Source organism: Seriola lalandi, unplaced genomic scaffold, assembly GCF_002814215.2.
Source record: "Seriola lalandi dorsalis isolate HSWRI2012SDOR001 ecotype SW California unplaced genomic scaffold, Sedor1 jcf7180002054892, whole genome shotgun sequence".
Classification (NCBI taxonomy): Eukaryota; Metazoa; Chordata; class Actinopteri; order Carangiformes; family Carangidae; genus Seriola; species Seriola lalandi.
The window spans coordinates 20,320-33,140 of record NW_019525444.1 but is presented as its reverse complement, the minus strand read 5'-3'; the positions used below and the strand labels follow the sequence as shown (position 1 = coordinate 33,140).

Here is a 12,821-nt window from a genome sequence, read left to right as displayed (position 1 = left end):
GCTACCATGTCTTGTTTGAACACAAAGGCAGAATACATATTTAATGTCTTTATTGTAGAAATGCAGGATTCAACAAAAAAAGGAACAAAATCAAAATATTAAAAAATGCTTACACAATTAACGGCTTTACATTCATTTTAAAACATTGTCTCCCTAAACATTCAAATATAACAAATAAATTACAAAATAGCAATGTTCTTTTGCATAGGCAAAAAATAATAATTTGACTCCAAGAGTATACAATAAATATACAAGACTAGATAGGGAGGCAGACCAAAGAGAAAAGCAAATTTGATCAGATGTACAGTACAGTACACAAAAACACTGATGTTCACATTGAGGTTGGTACTGTGTTAGCTACAGTAAGTCCGGCCTTACTTTAGCCCTTTAGCCGTCACTGTCGATTAGTCCTTTTGCTTGAGCTCCATCGTGGATAAGGACTTTTCAGGCCTTCTTGACTTCCTGTACTTGTAGGCCAACAGGATGGTGGCGAGCAAGAGGACCAGGCCGATGACCAACAGGACCCACTGGCCAGCTAAGGCAGCTGAGCTGTCCACACTCATACCCAGGAAGTCCACTTTATTAGCTTTAACTTCACCTGTAGCTGGACACAAACATGAAATACTGAGTAAATAGATTGTTTTTCACACAGAAACTCACTCATTCACAATTAGCAAGCTGCAACTTCTCCACAAGGGGGAGCTGTTCAGTAATTTTCAGAGCCGTTCCACATTTGTGGAAAGAAAGTAAAAGCCACAACGATTCACAAGGAACGCAGAAGGAGATATTTTCTATATCGCCACCTACTGGAGAGAAAACAAACGCTGCAGTTTCACACATGTGCCACCTGCAGGCAATGAGTATTACATCTACACATCAATGTGTGTGTGTGTGTGTTTTGAGGTTTTTACGTTTTGAACTCCACCACCTGTCAGCTAAATAATTTTATTTATGAGAACTGAACATCAGTGGATGTGACATAAAATTCAGTCTGTGGCTTATTTTCTTTTTTTTTTAACATGACAATGACGTAAGCTTCACAGTGCCAGATACCAACACGTAAATCACTTCAGTAAAACCCAAGTTTATAATCCAAATATTTAACACCAAAGAACCCACAATGAAAAACAAACTTTCTCTGATCTTTTCTTCTGGCCTATGCATCACACCGCCATTTTTTTTTTTTTTTTACATTTTGTCCCCACTTTGTCTGCAAAGTCCCAGGAGGAGGATAGAGGACACACAACGCCACTCAGACTAATATGACTTCTGTACTCTTCAACAGAAAACACTTTTGTAGCTTTATGATGTAAAACCTCAAACAAATGAACAGCAGCTAAAAACACAAAAAGTGCAAGTTGGAATACTTATTGCCTGATAAAAGTATAAAATTGACACAAGATATTACTCTTCCTACCTACAGATGGCGTTAGAAATTAACATGTCTAAATCTCAAATCTCTAAATATGAGGCTCATTGCATAAAACTGTTGATGCTGACACTCACAAAATAATCTTAAAATATGTGTCTAAAAAGTTTCTGTGCTGTTATTAATTCCACATCACAAAGGTAGGGCTCCCTTTTAGTGTAAAGAAACAAAACGTCACCTTCTTTTTCCTCCTTTATATTATTTCCACCCTTATTAATTCATTTTTACATCTAAAGTCTATATTTCTTTCTTGATCTCACCAACAACAGCTCTGTTCTCGTTTTCTCACTATCTCTTCCAGGCTCTCTCTCTCACTCTCTCGCTAAGACCCTCATCAATCTAATTTGTAAACATCCTTTCAGCAGGATCTCATCAGTAAAACAAGAGGAGCAGGAGATTGGTTTCACTGTAAGACGCAGCAGAGGAGAAAAACAAAATGAATGCCCCTGTGAGAAGCTAATGTGCATTTTCTTTATAGGAAGGAGTTCAATAAACATTTGGCTTGAAGATTGGAAAATGTATTGAACACAAACCTCAAGCGAATAGCCTTGTCTACATGCATGTGTCTGTATTAAAGTATGTGCATATCTCGAATGTATTGGACGTACTTGAAGGTTTCCAGTCGTACTCAGGCCACCCGCGAATATCGTTGTTCTTGTTGTTCTCTTTCTCAAGCCAGTCAATGAGAGGTTGGAAATACTGCATGAGTGGCTGGGCACTCATTTTGGGCTGGCCGGTGATCATGGTCATCGCCTCGGGCCAGGGCTTACTGAAGCCCAGCTTCATCACGTCACTGCAGACAACAACACAGGTCAGAGAGGAGGTCAGGGGAGACGAGGATCAGTAGCAAGAGTGTGTTGTAGAGATAATTACACACATGGCATGAGGCATGTTTTCTTCACCCGCTGCCTGCACTTACAGACACTATAATCTTTCTGCTGTTAGTGTTACAACCATGTCTGTTCTTTATTGACCAAAAAAAAAAACATCCTAGGTCATTTCCAGTATATATATAAATATATATATATATATATATATATATATATATACTGGAAATCATGTTTAATGTTGAAGAGAGTTGATATTTTATTGTTGTGATGTTTTTCATGTCACAAATGCATCATGAGTTATGGATGTTACATAAAATATATATTTTTTTGTGTAAAGACTATTAGTGTTTTGGTAGGTGTGTGTGTACTAACCCCAGCAGCTTCCCAGCGTCTGTAGATTTGTAGATATCGCAGGTATGGAGAGGCCCAACATGGTTAGCAGCCTCACACAGAGCCTTGTGGAACTGGAATTGGACGATGAAGCTGACAAAGTACCTGATTGAAGATCAACAAAGACAAACTGTCATAACTTGGCTTCAATGCCGGCAGATAAAACAAGCTGATACTTAATGGCAAATGATTATTTTTTCAGCCACGTGACTAAGTGCACATTATGTTCCGCTACATATTTATCTTATCTACCCATAGTTGATTAGAGTGTCTTGACGAAGTTAACAGGCTGTCTGTGCTTAATTATCAGGAAAGCTGTTTGTTCTGCCAAATCAGGAAAATTTACCTGACGTAAGGCACATTAGCAGGGATGTGGAACTTTGCACCGGGGTCGAAGTCATCCTCAGTGCGGACTACAGGTGGACACAGTCCCTGGTACTTCATTCTGCAATGCAAAGAAAAAGAAGAGTTTAATCTGATTGTTATTTCAGTAAAATCGCTTACAAATTCAAGGAATTATTATACAATCAATCACTTGCTCATTAACTTTAAATAATAAATATTGTACATGGTAATCATAAAAGTGCTGATGAACTTTACCTGAGGTTCCACCACTCTTTATTGTACTCGTCCTGTGGGATGCGTCCATCAAATACCTTCCATCTCCACTGGTCCATCAGGTAGCCAAAAGGTAGGAAGGCGATCTTGTCAAGCGCCATGCTCATCAGGAAGTTGATTTCACTCTCTGGAGGAAGGGACAGAAACACAAAAACCATGAGCTAAATACTGTTATAACACTACATGCTCCTACAGAACCATGTCATGGTCAGGGTCACCCACCGGCGTTGGCCTCAACTTTGTCCAAGAGGCCGATGCTCTGCAAATGTTTGGGCGTGGACACAGAAAGCGCCAGTACATCACCGATGGCCTCATGGAATCCGGGGTTGGCTCCATCACGGAAGGACACAGGCTGGTCTTTGTACTGCAGGAAGTACTGGACGTGGCCCATCTCATGGTGCACCGTGATCAGGTCATCCATAGTCACAACAGTGCATTGTTTGATCCTGGAGACAAGATAATAATTACAGCAAAGAACCCAGACATCTTACACCTTGCTGGCTTCCATACACTTAATGCTACTGAATACAAAGTAATACATTTATCACTTATCAAATCCAAGAAAATCAATAAAACTGTCAGAGCAACAATGATAAACTACCAATCAGTTAGGTTCAGTACAATGGAAACTGAGGATTAACCTGAAGTCTTTTCGGTTGTAGAAGTCCCATGCCGAGGCATGACACACCACCTGGCGTCCGTCAGACGGCTTCACTAGCATGGACTTCTGCCAGAACTCCTCTGGCATTGGCTTCAACCCGAGAGAGGTGAAAAACCTGTCTGACTCCTGGAACATTACGGTGGCGTTCCAGTTCTGTGCGGAGATAAAATAGAACATCAGTGAAGATGTTTGTGGCAAGTTTGTCAGACAGTGAGATATTCCACATGTGGAGAAAGCAACAGCTACATCTATAAAATAGATGACGGCACAGAGTGTAAACAAATTTTACTTCTAAAAGGACAGAAGGAAACATATGGTCCCCCCTAAAAATATGTACAATGTTTAACATCTTCATGCATTATGTATACTTCACGTAGTTATGGATGACTGCTGCTTTTTGCTGCTTTAATTTAGTGCAATTAAAATCCTCTGTGTTTACCATCATTCATCCTCTGTATTCATCATTCTGTTTGAGCCTCCACTTTGGCCCACATCCAAGTCTTATTTTTACTGAAATTACCTGATGCTGGCCCTTCTAAAGCTGCAATGTGAGTGGTATATGAAGTAAGAGTGTGTGTTTTTTGTGTGTGTCTGTGTATTCATGTGTGCAGATGTAACAGCTGGTTTATGTGTTCATTCACCTTTGCCACCATAGCTGGCGTGGCGTCAACCTGTGTTGCGCTTGGGAAGGGCATGACCAAATCCATTATGCCAGACCACGTCTGTGCCCACATGTTGCCTGAAACGACACAAGACAGCATACATATGTCATATTTCTAAGTCTAAAAAGTTATGGGGGCAAATCATCTTCTGCTCTGCCAGTGTTTAACCAAGTGGGATTTGTGACAGTGAGTAAATCCAATCTCTAACCGTGTGGAGCTGTCACACACAATCTCACGCTTGACGCCTCTGAAAGCAAATTAAATCCTGTCTAAACCCAGATGCATCAACAGCCAAAGACAGAATATTAATGGGGTATGCTCCCGCATAAAAGAAGAGTTTTGGCTGTAGTGTTAGAATCCTTTGCATTCCAGATTGAAATACTGGCTGAAGTGACCTCAGCCTGAAAGTCCTGAAAACCAAATTTCCCATGTATTTATGTAATAGGTTTATATTTCACCAAAAATACGTTACTGTGCAGAATTTATTATTTTCCTTGTATATATTTCTTTTTATGTATATGTCTTTTGGGGAGCTTTTATTTTGGTAATTATACTTTTGTTGCGTGACCTTTGACATTTTGACCGTGTCACTTCCTGTCCGCTCGCGCTGTTCTCCTCAGTCGCCGTCAGGTAAGACACTAACACTAGTGCTCTTGTCAGTATCGTGTAAAAACGTGGTAAGAGAGCTCAACACAGACATGAATTTCAGTATATACAAGTCATAAACACTGGTCCTTGTTGTTATAATAGTTGTTTATATATATAAGTGTGTTTATGTACTTTTATCATGTACAGCATTTTTTGGTAGCATGCTAGTTTCTCGATATCAAGCTAAGCTAATGGAGCTCGGAGATGGTTTCTCATGCGGTTCACCGCTCTCTCCTTTTCTCCTTTTAAAGGTGTGTATGTAGAAACCTGGTAAATTGGATCTGTATCGATAATTTAGGTATGATATAATGTATGTTTTAATGTATGTTCATATATTTTTTAAAACATTTTATGAAATTGATGCTGGTGGGTGAGAGGATACTTTTTTGAGGAATATTGTAAATTGGAACTATATGATCAAACATGATGTATTTTGCTTATTGATGTAAAAGAAAGTAGTAAATGTAGTAGTATGAGCTGCGCTGAGGAGAGGTGTGCATTTAGGAAACCTGGTCGTGAGAAGTTGCTGTACTGATATTATTGTGTGACACACTGCCCGCAAGAATAAATCTTCCCCCCTGGCTGGCAAGAAAACAGTTGTCCTCCTTGCATCTTTTGACATACACCGACACAATGCAGAGCTCATGGCAAGTTGGAAGCGCCAGGCCGGCTACATACACAAAGTGTAGTTAAATGAAATCCAGCACAAAAAGCTGCAGCTCTTTAAGAATCTGTCCTTGTTACTTACCCAGCAAGTGAGCAGGAATGGGTCCCTTAAGGTTGATGTACTTGGGACCATACTTTTTGTACAAAGCCCTGCGAACATAGGCATGTACGTTCTGATAGAGAGGTTCCAGCTCCTTCCACAGGCTCTCCAGGTCTTGCTCAAAGGTAGGGGTTTCATACAAGGAGCGCCAGAAAGCCCCATTGTCAGAGTGACCTACAGAGAGTACCAGGGGTAAAGAGCCAACAGTGAGGAGTAGTTTCTCAATGAAGTTTGTAATGCAGGCAATGCATTGCAAAGCAATTGTAATTTATTTTAAATAATTAAGTACTTAATTAAAATAATGAAAATAATAAACAGCGGAGATTCCAGGGAGTTACTGGTCCTGACCAAGAAATAATCTAGCACATAACCACCTGTAAAACGGCAAAAAACTTTGGTTTTTGTGTGTTTTGAAATGAACAAGGTACAACTTGTTAATTAGCTGTAGAGGTACTGGTAGGTACATTTTGTAACCACTGGACAGAGCTACTCTAGCTGTTTCCCTCAGTTTCCAGTCTTTATGCTAAGCTAAGCTAACCATGCAGTTTCTTGTAGTGGTTTTATTTTTACAGACATGAAAGTGATATCAATCTTCTCATCTAACTTTCGATAAGAAAACAAATTAGTGTGAGCAAAATGTCAACTCTGTGTGGCTAAAACTAAAAAGTCAGCCACTTGCCATTGTTAGTAAGTACTGATGGAACAGTGTCAAAAGTGGCTCATTGGCTATACCAGTTTAAATTGACCAATCAGATTATCTTCACCTTCATAAAAGCTCTGATTCTGAGAAATGAGATTAAAATCAAGGCTGAGCTTGATGCATTTTTCAAGCAAAAGTGATCGGAGAGAAGGTGGATTTACAATAATCCATTTAAGGTCATACCATTTAGTGTGGCTGCTTTGTTGGCCAGTTCAACATATCTCTTGTAATCCTGACGAAGTACTTTTCCAGCAGCATCTCTCCATCCTTTCCAGGCAAATAATAATTCATCATAATCCCTGGACTCTGCCATGATCTTCTGGAGATCTGAAACACAGCACATTCATTTATTATACCAACTTACCTTCTGTACACTGTCTTTCATTTGATGTTTCATTTTGTCTTGTTAAATACTTGGCGCAAGATGATAGTTATTGCACCTATTAAAGTTATTCAATTATTTAATGCTAACTAAATGTAAATCCATTCATCACTTACCAATAATCTAACAATACTTTACCATTAACTATGGTAAGTATTAAGCAGTTACTGCACTGTTTGCTCATATGTTGTATTTGCTTCATTATTCAATTTATTCATTTAACTCCTCATATTAGATTGGCATATATTCCACAGTTTTACCTGGATCCAGAGGGTGGCATGTCCCGTTATCTCTGCAGACCTCAGCCACACTGTACTTGGTCTCCATGTTGGACAGGAGAGTGTTGTACTGAAAAGGTAAAGGCGTCCACCGTGCATTAGATCACAATGAAACCACCAGCAATCCTCTGTTTTTTTGTATTTCTACAGGCACTTTCTACAGCTGCTCAGTTGGACTGACAAGGGTAAGAGCATGTGAAAGCAACAGGAATATATTGACAGTTCATATGTTGATAATGTCTGCATTTTGCTCATGGCTACAGGATTTTGAATGGAGCAGCCTTGAATTGGCTTAAATTTGTTTGACATCAACTAAACTGCTTTGTGTTATGCTGCACTGCATTCCCATCTGCACAGCTCCTGGAGCTCTTTCTCAACTCCCAAAAAAGTTGGCAAAAAGCATAACACGTACACACAATCAAATAAATTCTCAGCAGCTGGCTCTTGTAAGGTGCTCCTCGAACTTGGAACCTTCAGGTTCCAAAACAAGCCCAAAGTATTTGTCCCTCTTGTGCTTACAGTATATTTAACACCTTTAAATGAGGTCTCTGTACTATATTCATATTGTACTTCATTGGATGGAGTTTAATCACAGCACGTTAGCCAAGAATTAACCTAAGTTGATAGCCACGGAGCTTTAATCAAAATGCAAAGAAGAAAAATATAATAGCATTAATGGCCTTGAAAAGTCTACAGCCTATAATGTTGGACTAGTTTGATTGGCTTCTCTAGACAGGCTATATGCCTTTTAGTTGATGTTGATGGAAAATGCATCAAGATGTCTTAAAATGCTTGAAGTTATTCCTGCATACACTTCCGGCATCTGTTATAAATTTGTAAAGACATCTGGAATATGTCCAGCCTCTTATATTTGATGTCAAGAATTTCAAACAGCAGGAATTTCATACATGCTATTGTTGCTAGCGTGAGTGAAGCTCAGCCATGCTGCATGTTCATGGTCTGAGACACCGTTCATTTCTGAATATACCTGCAAGATCTAACTTTGTGTATTCTGGGTTAGCCGCCATTTTTCTTGTTAGCTAGATTATGTTAGCTAGCTAAAGTGAGTGTGAGCAAATGCCACACACAAATTTCCCTCTAATAATGAATTTTACAGGTTCCCAGAAAGTTGTTCCATCTTTGTTCTACGCTGTCATTGTAGTATTGTGTTTTCTGTGTCCCCGTAGCATCCACAATGACCTATGTGGTTTTCTGTCTATTACTGTCTTGGAAGAATAATTTAGGATTTCTCCTTGTGATGCAGCACAACCAATAAAACTATTCCTGCCCCCAGAGCAGTTCAGACTTGAATTAAGATTTATAAAACTAAAACCATTTCGTCCTCACCTCTTCCAGCTGTGTCGTGGGCAATGCGGCCCGCTCGATGTCGCTGAGTTTTTTGATGATGCGTTTGACCGAGGGGTCCTGGAAGTCAGTAGTGTCGTACTGACGGGCCTTCTGTCCGTACTTCAAGGTGTGGGCTGACATCTCCAGGTTTTTCTTAAGCTAGAGAGGAATAATGAAAACTCTTTTAATTTTCCTCTTTTTACATTATGTGTCAATGGAAGCAGAGTGATTGGATGGGTGGATGGATGGATGGATGGACAGGTTTAAGATACAGAGATTTACATAGGTTTAGTTAAATAGGTAGAAACATGCATACATGGGTCGATTAGTGACTCACTGACTCAACCTATTATTCATTCATTGACACATTTTTGATTAAGCAATCATTTTATTGATTTACTGATTTAATGCAAAAAAAATCAATATAAGGTGCAGCCCTTCACGTTTGATGATGACAGATGATGCTCGAACAATATTATGGTGATCTCAGTGAAGTCGGTCAGTCAGAGGGTCTCACCATTTCCTGCTTATTGGCTTCATTGATGTCAGTGTTGTACTTCCAGGACGCCTCGGTGTAGGCGTTCCACACCCCCTCAGCTGTACTGTTGTACTCGTCCAGAAACTTCTTTGCATCGAGCTCATCTGTATTCTTGTCTGGGTAAACAAGAAGGAGAATTTCAGCTCGAACGCAGGATACATACTGTCAAAAAAGAGTCATGTACTTTGTATTCTGAAAAATACTATCACATTTTAGCTGAATTGTGATGTGTGATTCATAATAATAATATACAATATATATAATATAATGTGTAAACACCAGAGGTTGTCATGATTTTAGGCATTGGGGATTTTTCTGTTTGTGTACGTGCAGAGAAAAGCTTGGAACCAACATCTTAGGGGAAAAAAATATTCTTGCCAATTTTGCTTTCTTCTCTTGATATTCTGCTGTTTGTTTACCATTCATTTTGACCACAACTCTCTGTTATGTCCACATTTGCTCTTACCAATATCTCCAGGGTAGCCCTCAGGGACGGGTGGGACCCAGTTGAAGTCAGGCCATCCCAAGGTCTCATTTACATTTTGCTTTTTCAGCCACTGAATGATGGGGTCAAAGTATTTCATCAGCGAGCTTGCATCCATCTTGTTGGTGCCAATAGCCTCCTGGAGCACAACAGGCCAAGGTTTGGAAGAGCCAGCCTGGAGAACTTTCCTGGAGAAGGTAGAAGGAAATTGTTTCACACCTTTATTGCTTCCATAAACCATTACTGTGCAGAAAGGAGGTCCAGCAAGATTACATACTTCAAAATAGCGCCTGCTTCTGTGGAGCGGTAGATGTCGCATGTGTGCAGAGGACCGGTGTGGTTGGCTGCTTGGCATAGTTTTTCATGAAACTGGAACTGCAGGATGAAGCTGACAAAATACCTACAGAGGAAAGATTGTCATCTCATCAGTGCGTCACATTTACTATAGTATTACTTCAGAATATTTGATCAAAAGTACAAAAAAAAATATATAATGAGACGTGGTTAGAAGATCTAGAAGCAACACAAAAAGTATACAAGCAGAGGACATCTTATAAAAGATCAAAAACAGCTGATTGTTACAGCCAAGTAAATGAAATTAGTTTTTTGTCCTCTACTTTTTTATGGCTATTAAAAATTTCCAAACTTCTATACACTGACTAGAATTACTGAAATGTTTAAATCATAAGAAAGTGTTTGTCAGTTTAACTAAATGTGTGTCTAATTAAGTGTCCTCCCCCACACTTCTAAGAAAAAAGGGGTTAGATTATTTTCTTACAAGCCCACCCTGCCTCTGCAACAAGCTTCCTGCTATTGTGGTGTGACTGTATTGTTAAAAACCACACTCCAATGCCAGGGATTCAGTCCAAATTACAGCACACAGTACATTAATCCCCAGCTCACTGGGCATTCTTGCATACTAATTCCCTCCACTATTACATACTTTATATACATGCACTGGCTCCATTTAATGGGATTTGAAATTTTAAAGCTGTTGCAGTATGTCTTTGATCCTCTGCTTTACAGCACTTTGTGACAAGTCTGCAACGTTAATCAGACAGCTAGGAAAATACAAATACATGTCACAAAAATATCAATAGCCAAAGCTAATTGTCGTTATCCCTTCATCTTCACAGTGGTGTGGCTGATGCTACCTAATGTATGGCGTGTTTCCAGGGATGTGGTATTTTGCGCCAGGATCAAAGTGTTCCTCTGTACGTCCGGTGGGTTGGCAGATGCCTTGATATTTTGTCCTTTAAAAAAAAAAGAAACATTGGCATGAGGTTACATAAGACATAAGTTCTGGAAAGTCACTCAGCCTTTAATGCCTTTTTCATCTTATTAAGTTTAAGTGTCAGCTGGGTATGCGTGCTCTTTTTCCAGCAGCAGCTCACATCACACAAACACACACACACACACACACTCTCACTCAAACAGTCTGAATGCTAGCCAGCACAACCACTGTTTTCTACTGTAAGAGCAGCTAACCTTTAGGGCAGGGACTCCCTAACCTCACAAACACTCCCCGCTCAGTATCCTTTTGTTATCAGCCGAGCTTAATGGTGCGTTTCAAGTCTTTTAATCGGTCCAGCCTTCAATTGTGTTTTATTTCACTCTCGCAGCTCTCATACTTTTGTTTTTACTGTTTTACTGTTGCAGCTGTTTTCAGCACAAAAAAAAGCTCTAAAAACCCACTTGTTTACTGCCTGCTCAGCAGTAAACAAGCAGACAGAGACAGTTAGCAACTAGCTGGTGAACATAGTGGAACAGAGAGTGAATACTGGACTTAAATTCATCAGGTGGATATAAACACAGATCCCAGTGAATGATCATGTTGGTCTGAAACTTCAGGATGTGCAGCTTCATATTTACTGTATAGACATGAGAGTGGTTTTGATCTCATCAAACTTTCAGGAAGTGAAATATGTGTGTGTCCAAAAAATATGTGAAATGTTTTGTAAGTGTATTAATCCTGTGTGTGAAAGCCCACCTGAGGTACCACCACTCGGAGTTGTACCGCTCTGGAGGAGTGCGTCCACTGAACACACCCCACCTCCACTGGTCGATGAGGTAGCCAAAGGGAAGGAAGGCGATCTTCTCCAGAGCCATCTTCAACAGGTAGTTGATATCAGTTTCTGATGGAAAAAAAAAATAAATCAAGATTTTATTTTTGAAACATTTGTTCATAAATATTTAAGAAGTCATCATTCGGTTCTGTGAGAGGGTATTTATGTCTGTCTTATTCTCTTTACCTTCGTCAGAGACCACAGATTCCAGCAGTTTAATGGTATGCAGATGTTTGGGTGTGGAAACGGACAGAGACAAAACATCGCCAATAGCCTCGTGGAAGCCGGGGTTGGCTCCACGACGGTAGCCCACAGGCTTGTCCTTGTACTGCAGGTAATACTGGATGTGCCCCATCTCATGGTGTACGGTGAAGAGCTGCTCCATCGTCACTGTGGTGCATTGCTTGATCCTACAGAGGATCAAACATCAATATATTCATTAATATGTGATTAATAACTTTAACAACATTCAGATTCATTTCAAGGATCTTTATAGTCACTGCCTGTAAATTTTTTTAATCCCTTTTAAGTAAAACAGCTACATGTATGAGTCCTACATGATTCAAAGATTTTTATCTTCAGTGTACAATAATCACAATATATTTGTATTATATTTATATATATTTATTTACTTTGTATGTTTGTGCAACGCTTGTGCTTTGAATGAAGTGTCACTCTAACTCGCTAAATAATTGACTTGCAGCTGCATTAATAGATTTTACCTGAAGTCCTTGCGGTTGTAAAAGTCCCAGGCAGACGCATGGCACACCACCTCTCGGCCTTCGGGCTTCTCCAGCATCGACTCATCCCAGAACTCCTGAGGCATCGGCTCTAAACCTAGAGAGGTGAAGAACTCCTCGGCTACATGAAACATTCGTGTGGCGTTGTAGCCCTGTGAAGAGGAAACAATCAGATGTTTGACCTCAGTGCCCTCTAACAAAACTATAATCACCTAAAAACAGAAAGAGTTGGATTCATGAGGTTTTCTGATTTATGTTGGCTTTTTTTTTTCAATTCACCCC

The 12,821-nt window shown here is 39.7% G+C and overlaps 1 protein-coding gene across 1 annotated transcript in view; it reads right to left on the bottom strand.

The window, feature by feature from the left end:
• Positions 1–35: 35 nt before the first annotated feature.
• ace (angiotensin I converting enzyme (peptidyl-dipeptidase A) 1) overlaps positions 36–12,821 on the bottom strand; it is a 19,351-nt gene continuing 6,565 nt past the window's right edge. Inside the window, exons 7-25 of the mRNA XM_023429286.2 lie at positions 12,522–12,691; positions 11,986–12,209; positions 11,724–11,868; positions 10,888–10,986; positions 10,011–10,133; positions 9,716–9,921; positions 9,229–9,365; positions 8,712–8,870; positions 7,347–7,434; positions 6,888–7,031; positions 5,987–6,178; positions 4,570–4,667; positions 3,909–4,081; positions 3,490–3,713; positions 3,250–3,394; positions 2,996–3,094; positions 2,632–2,754; positions 2,038–2,222; positions 36–604 (exon numbers count right to left, since the gene is read on the bottom strand). Of these exons, the coding sequence (XP_023285054.1) occupies positions 405–604; positions 2,038–2,222; positions 2,632–2,754; positions 2,996–3,094; positions 3,250–3,394; positions 3,490–3,713; positions 3,909–4,081; positions 4,570–4,667; positions 5,987–6,178; positions 6,888–7,031; positions 7,347–7,434; positions 8,712–8,870; positions 9,229–9,365; positions 9,716–9,921; positions 10,011–10,133; positions 10,888–10,986; positions 11,724–11,868; positions 11,986–12,209; positions 12,522–12,691 (2,934 nt within the window). The 3' untranslated portion in view covers positions 36–404. The remainder of the gene's footprint in view (positions 605–2,037; positions 2,223–2,631; positions 2,755–2,995; positions 3,095–3,249; positions 3,395–3,489; positions 3,714–3,908; positions 4,082–4,569; positions 4,668–5,986; positions 6,179–6,887; positions 7,032–7,346; positions 7,435–8,711; positions 8,871–9,228; positions 9,366–9,715; positions 9,922–10,010; positions 10,134–10,887; positions 10,987–11,723; positions 11,869–11,985; positions 12,210–12,521; positions 12,692–12,821) is intronic.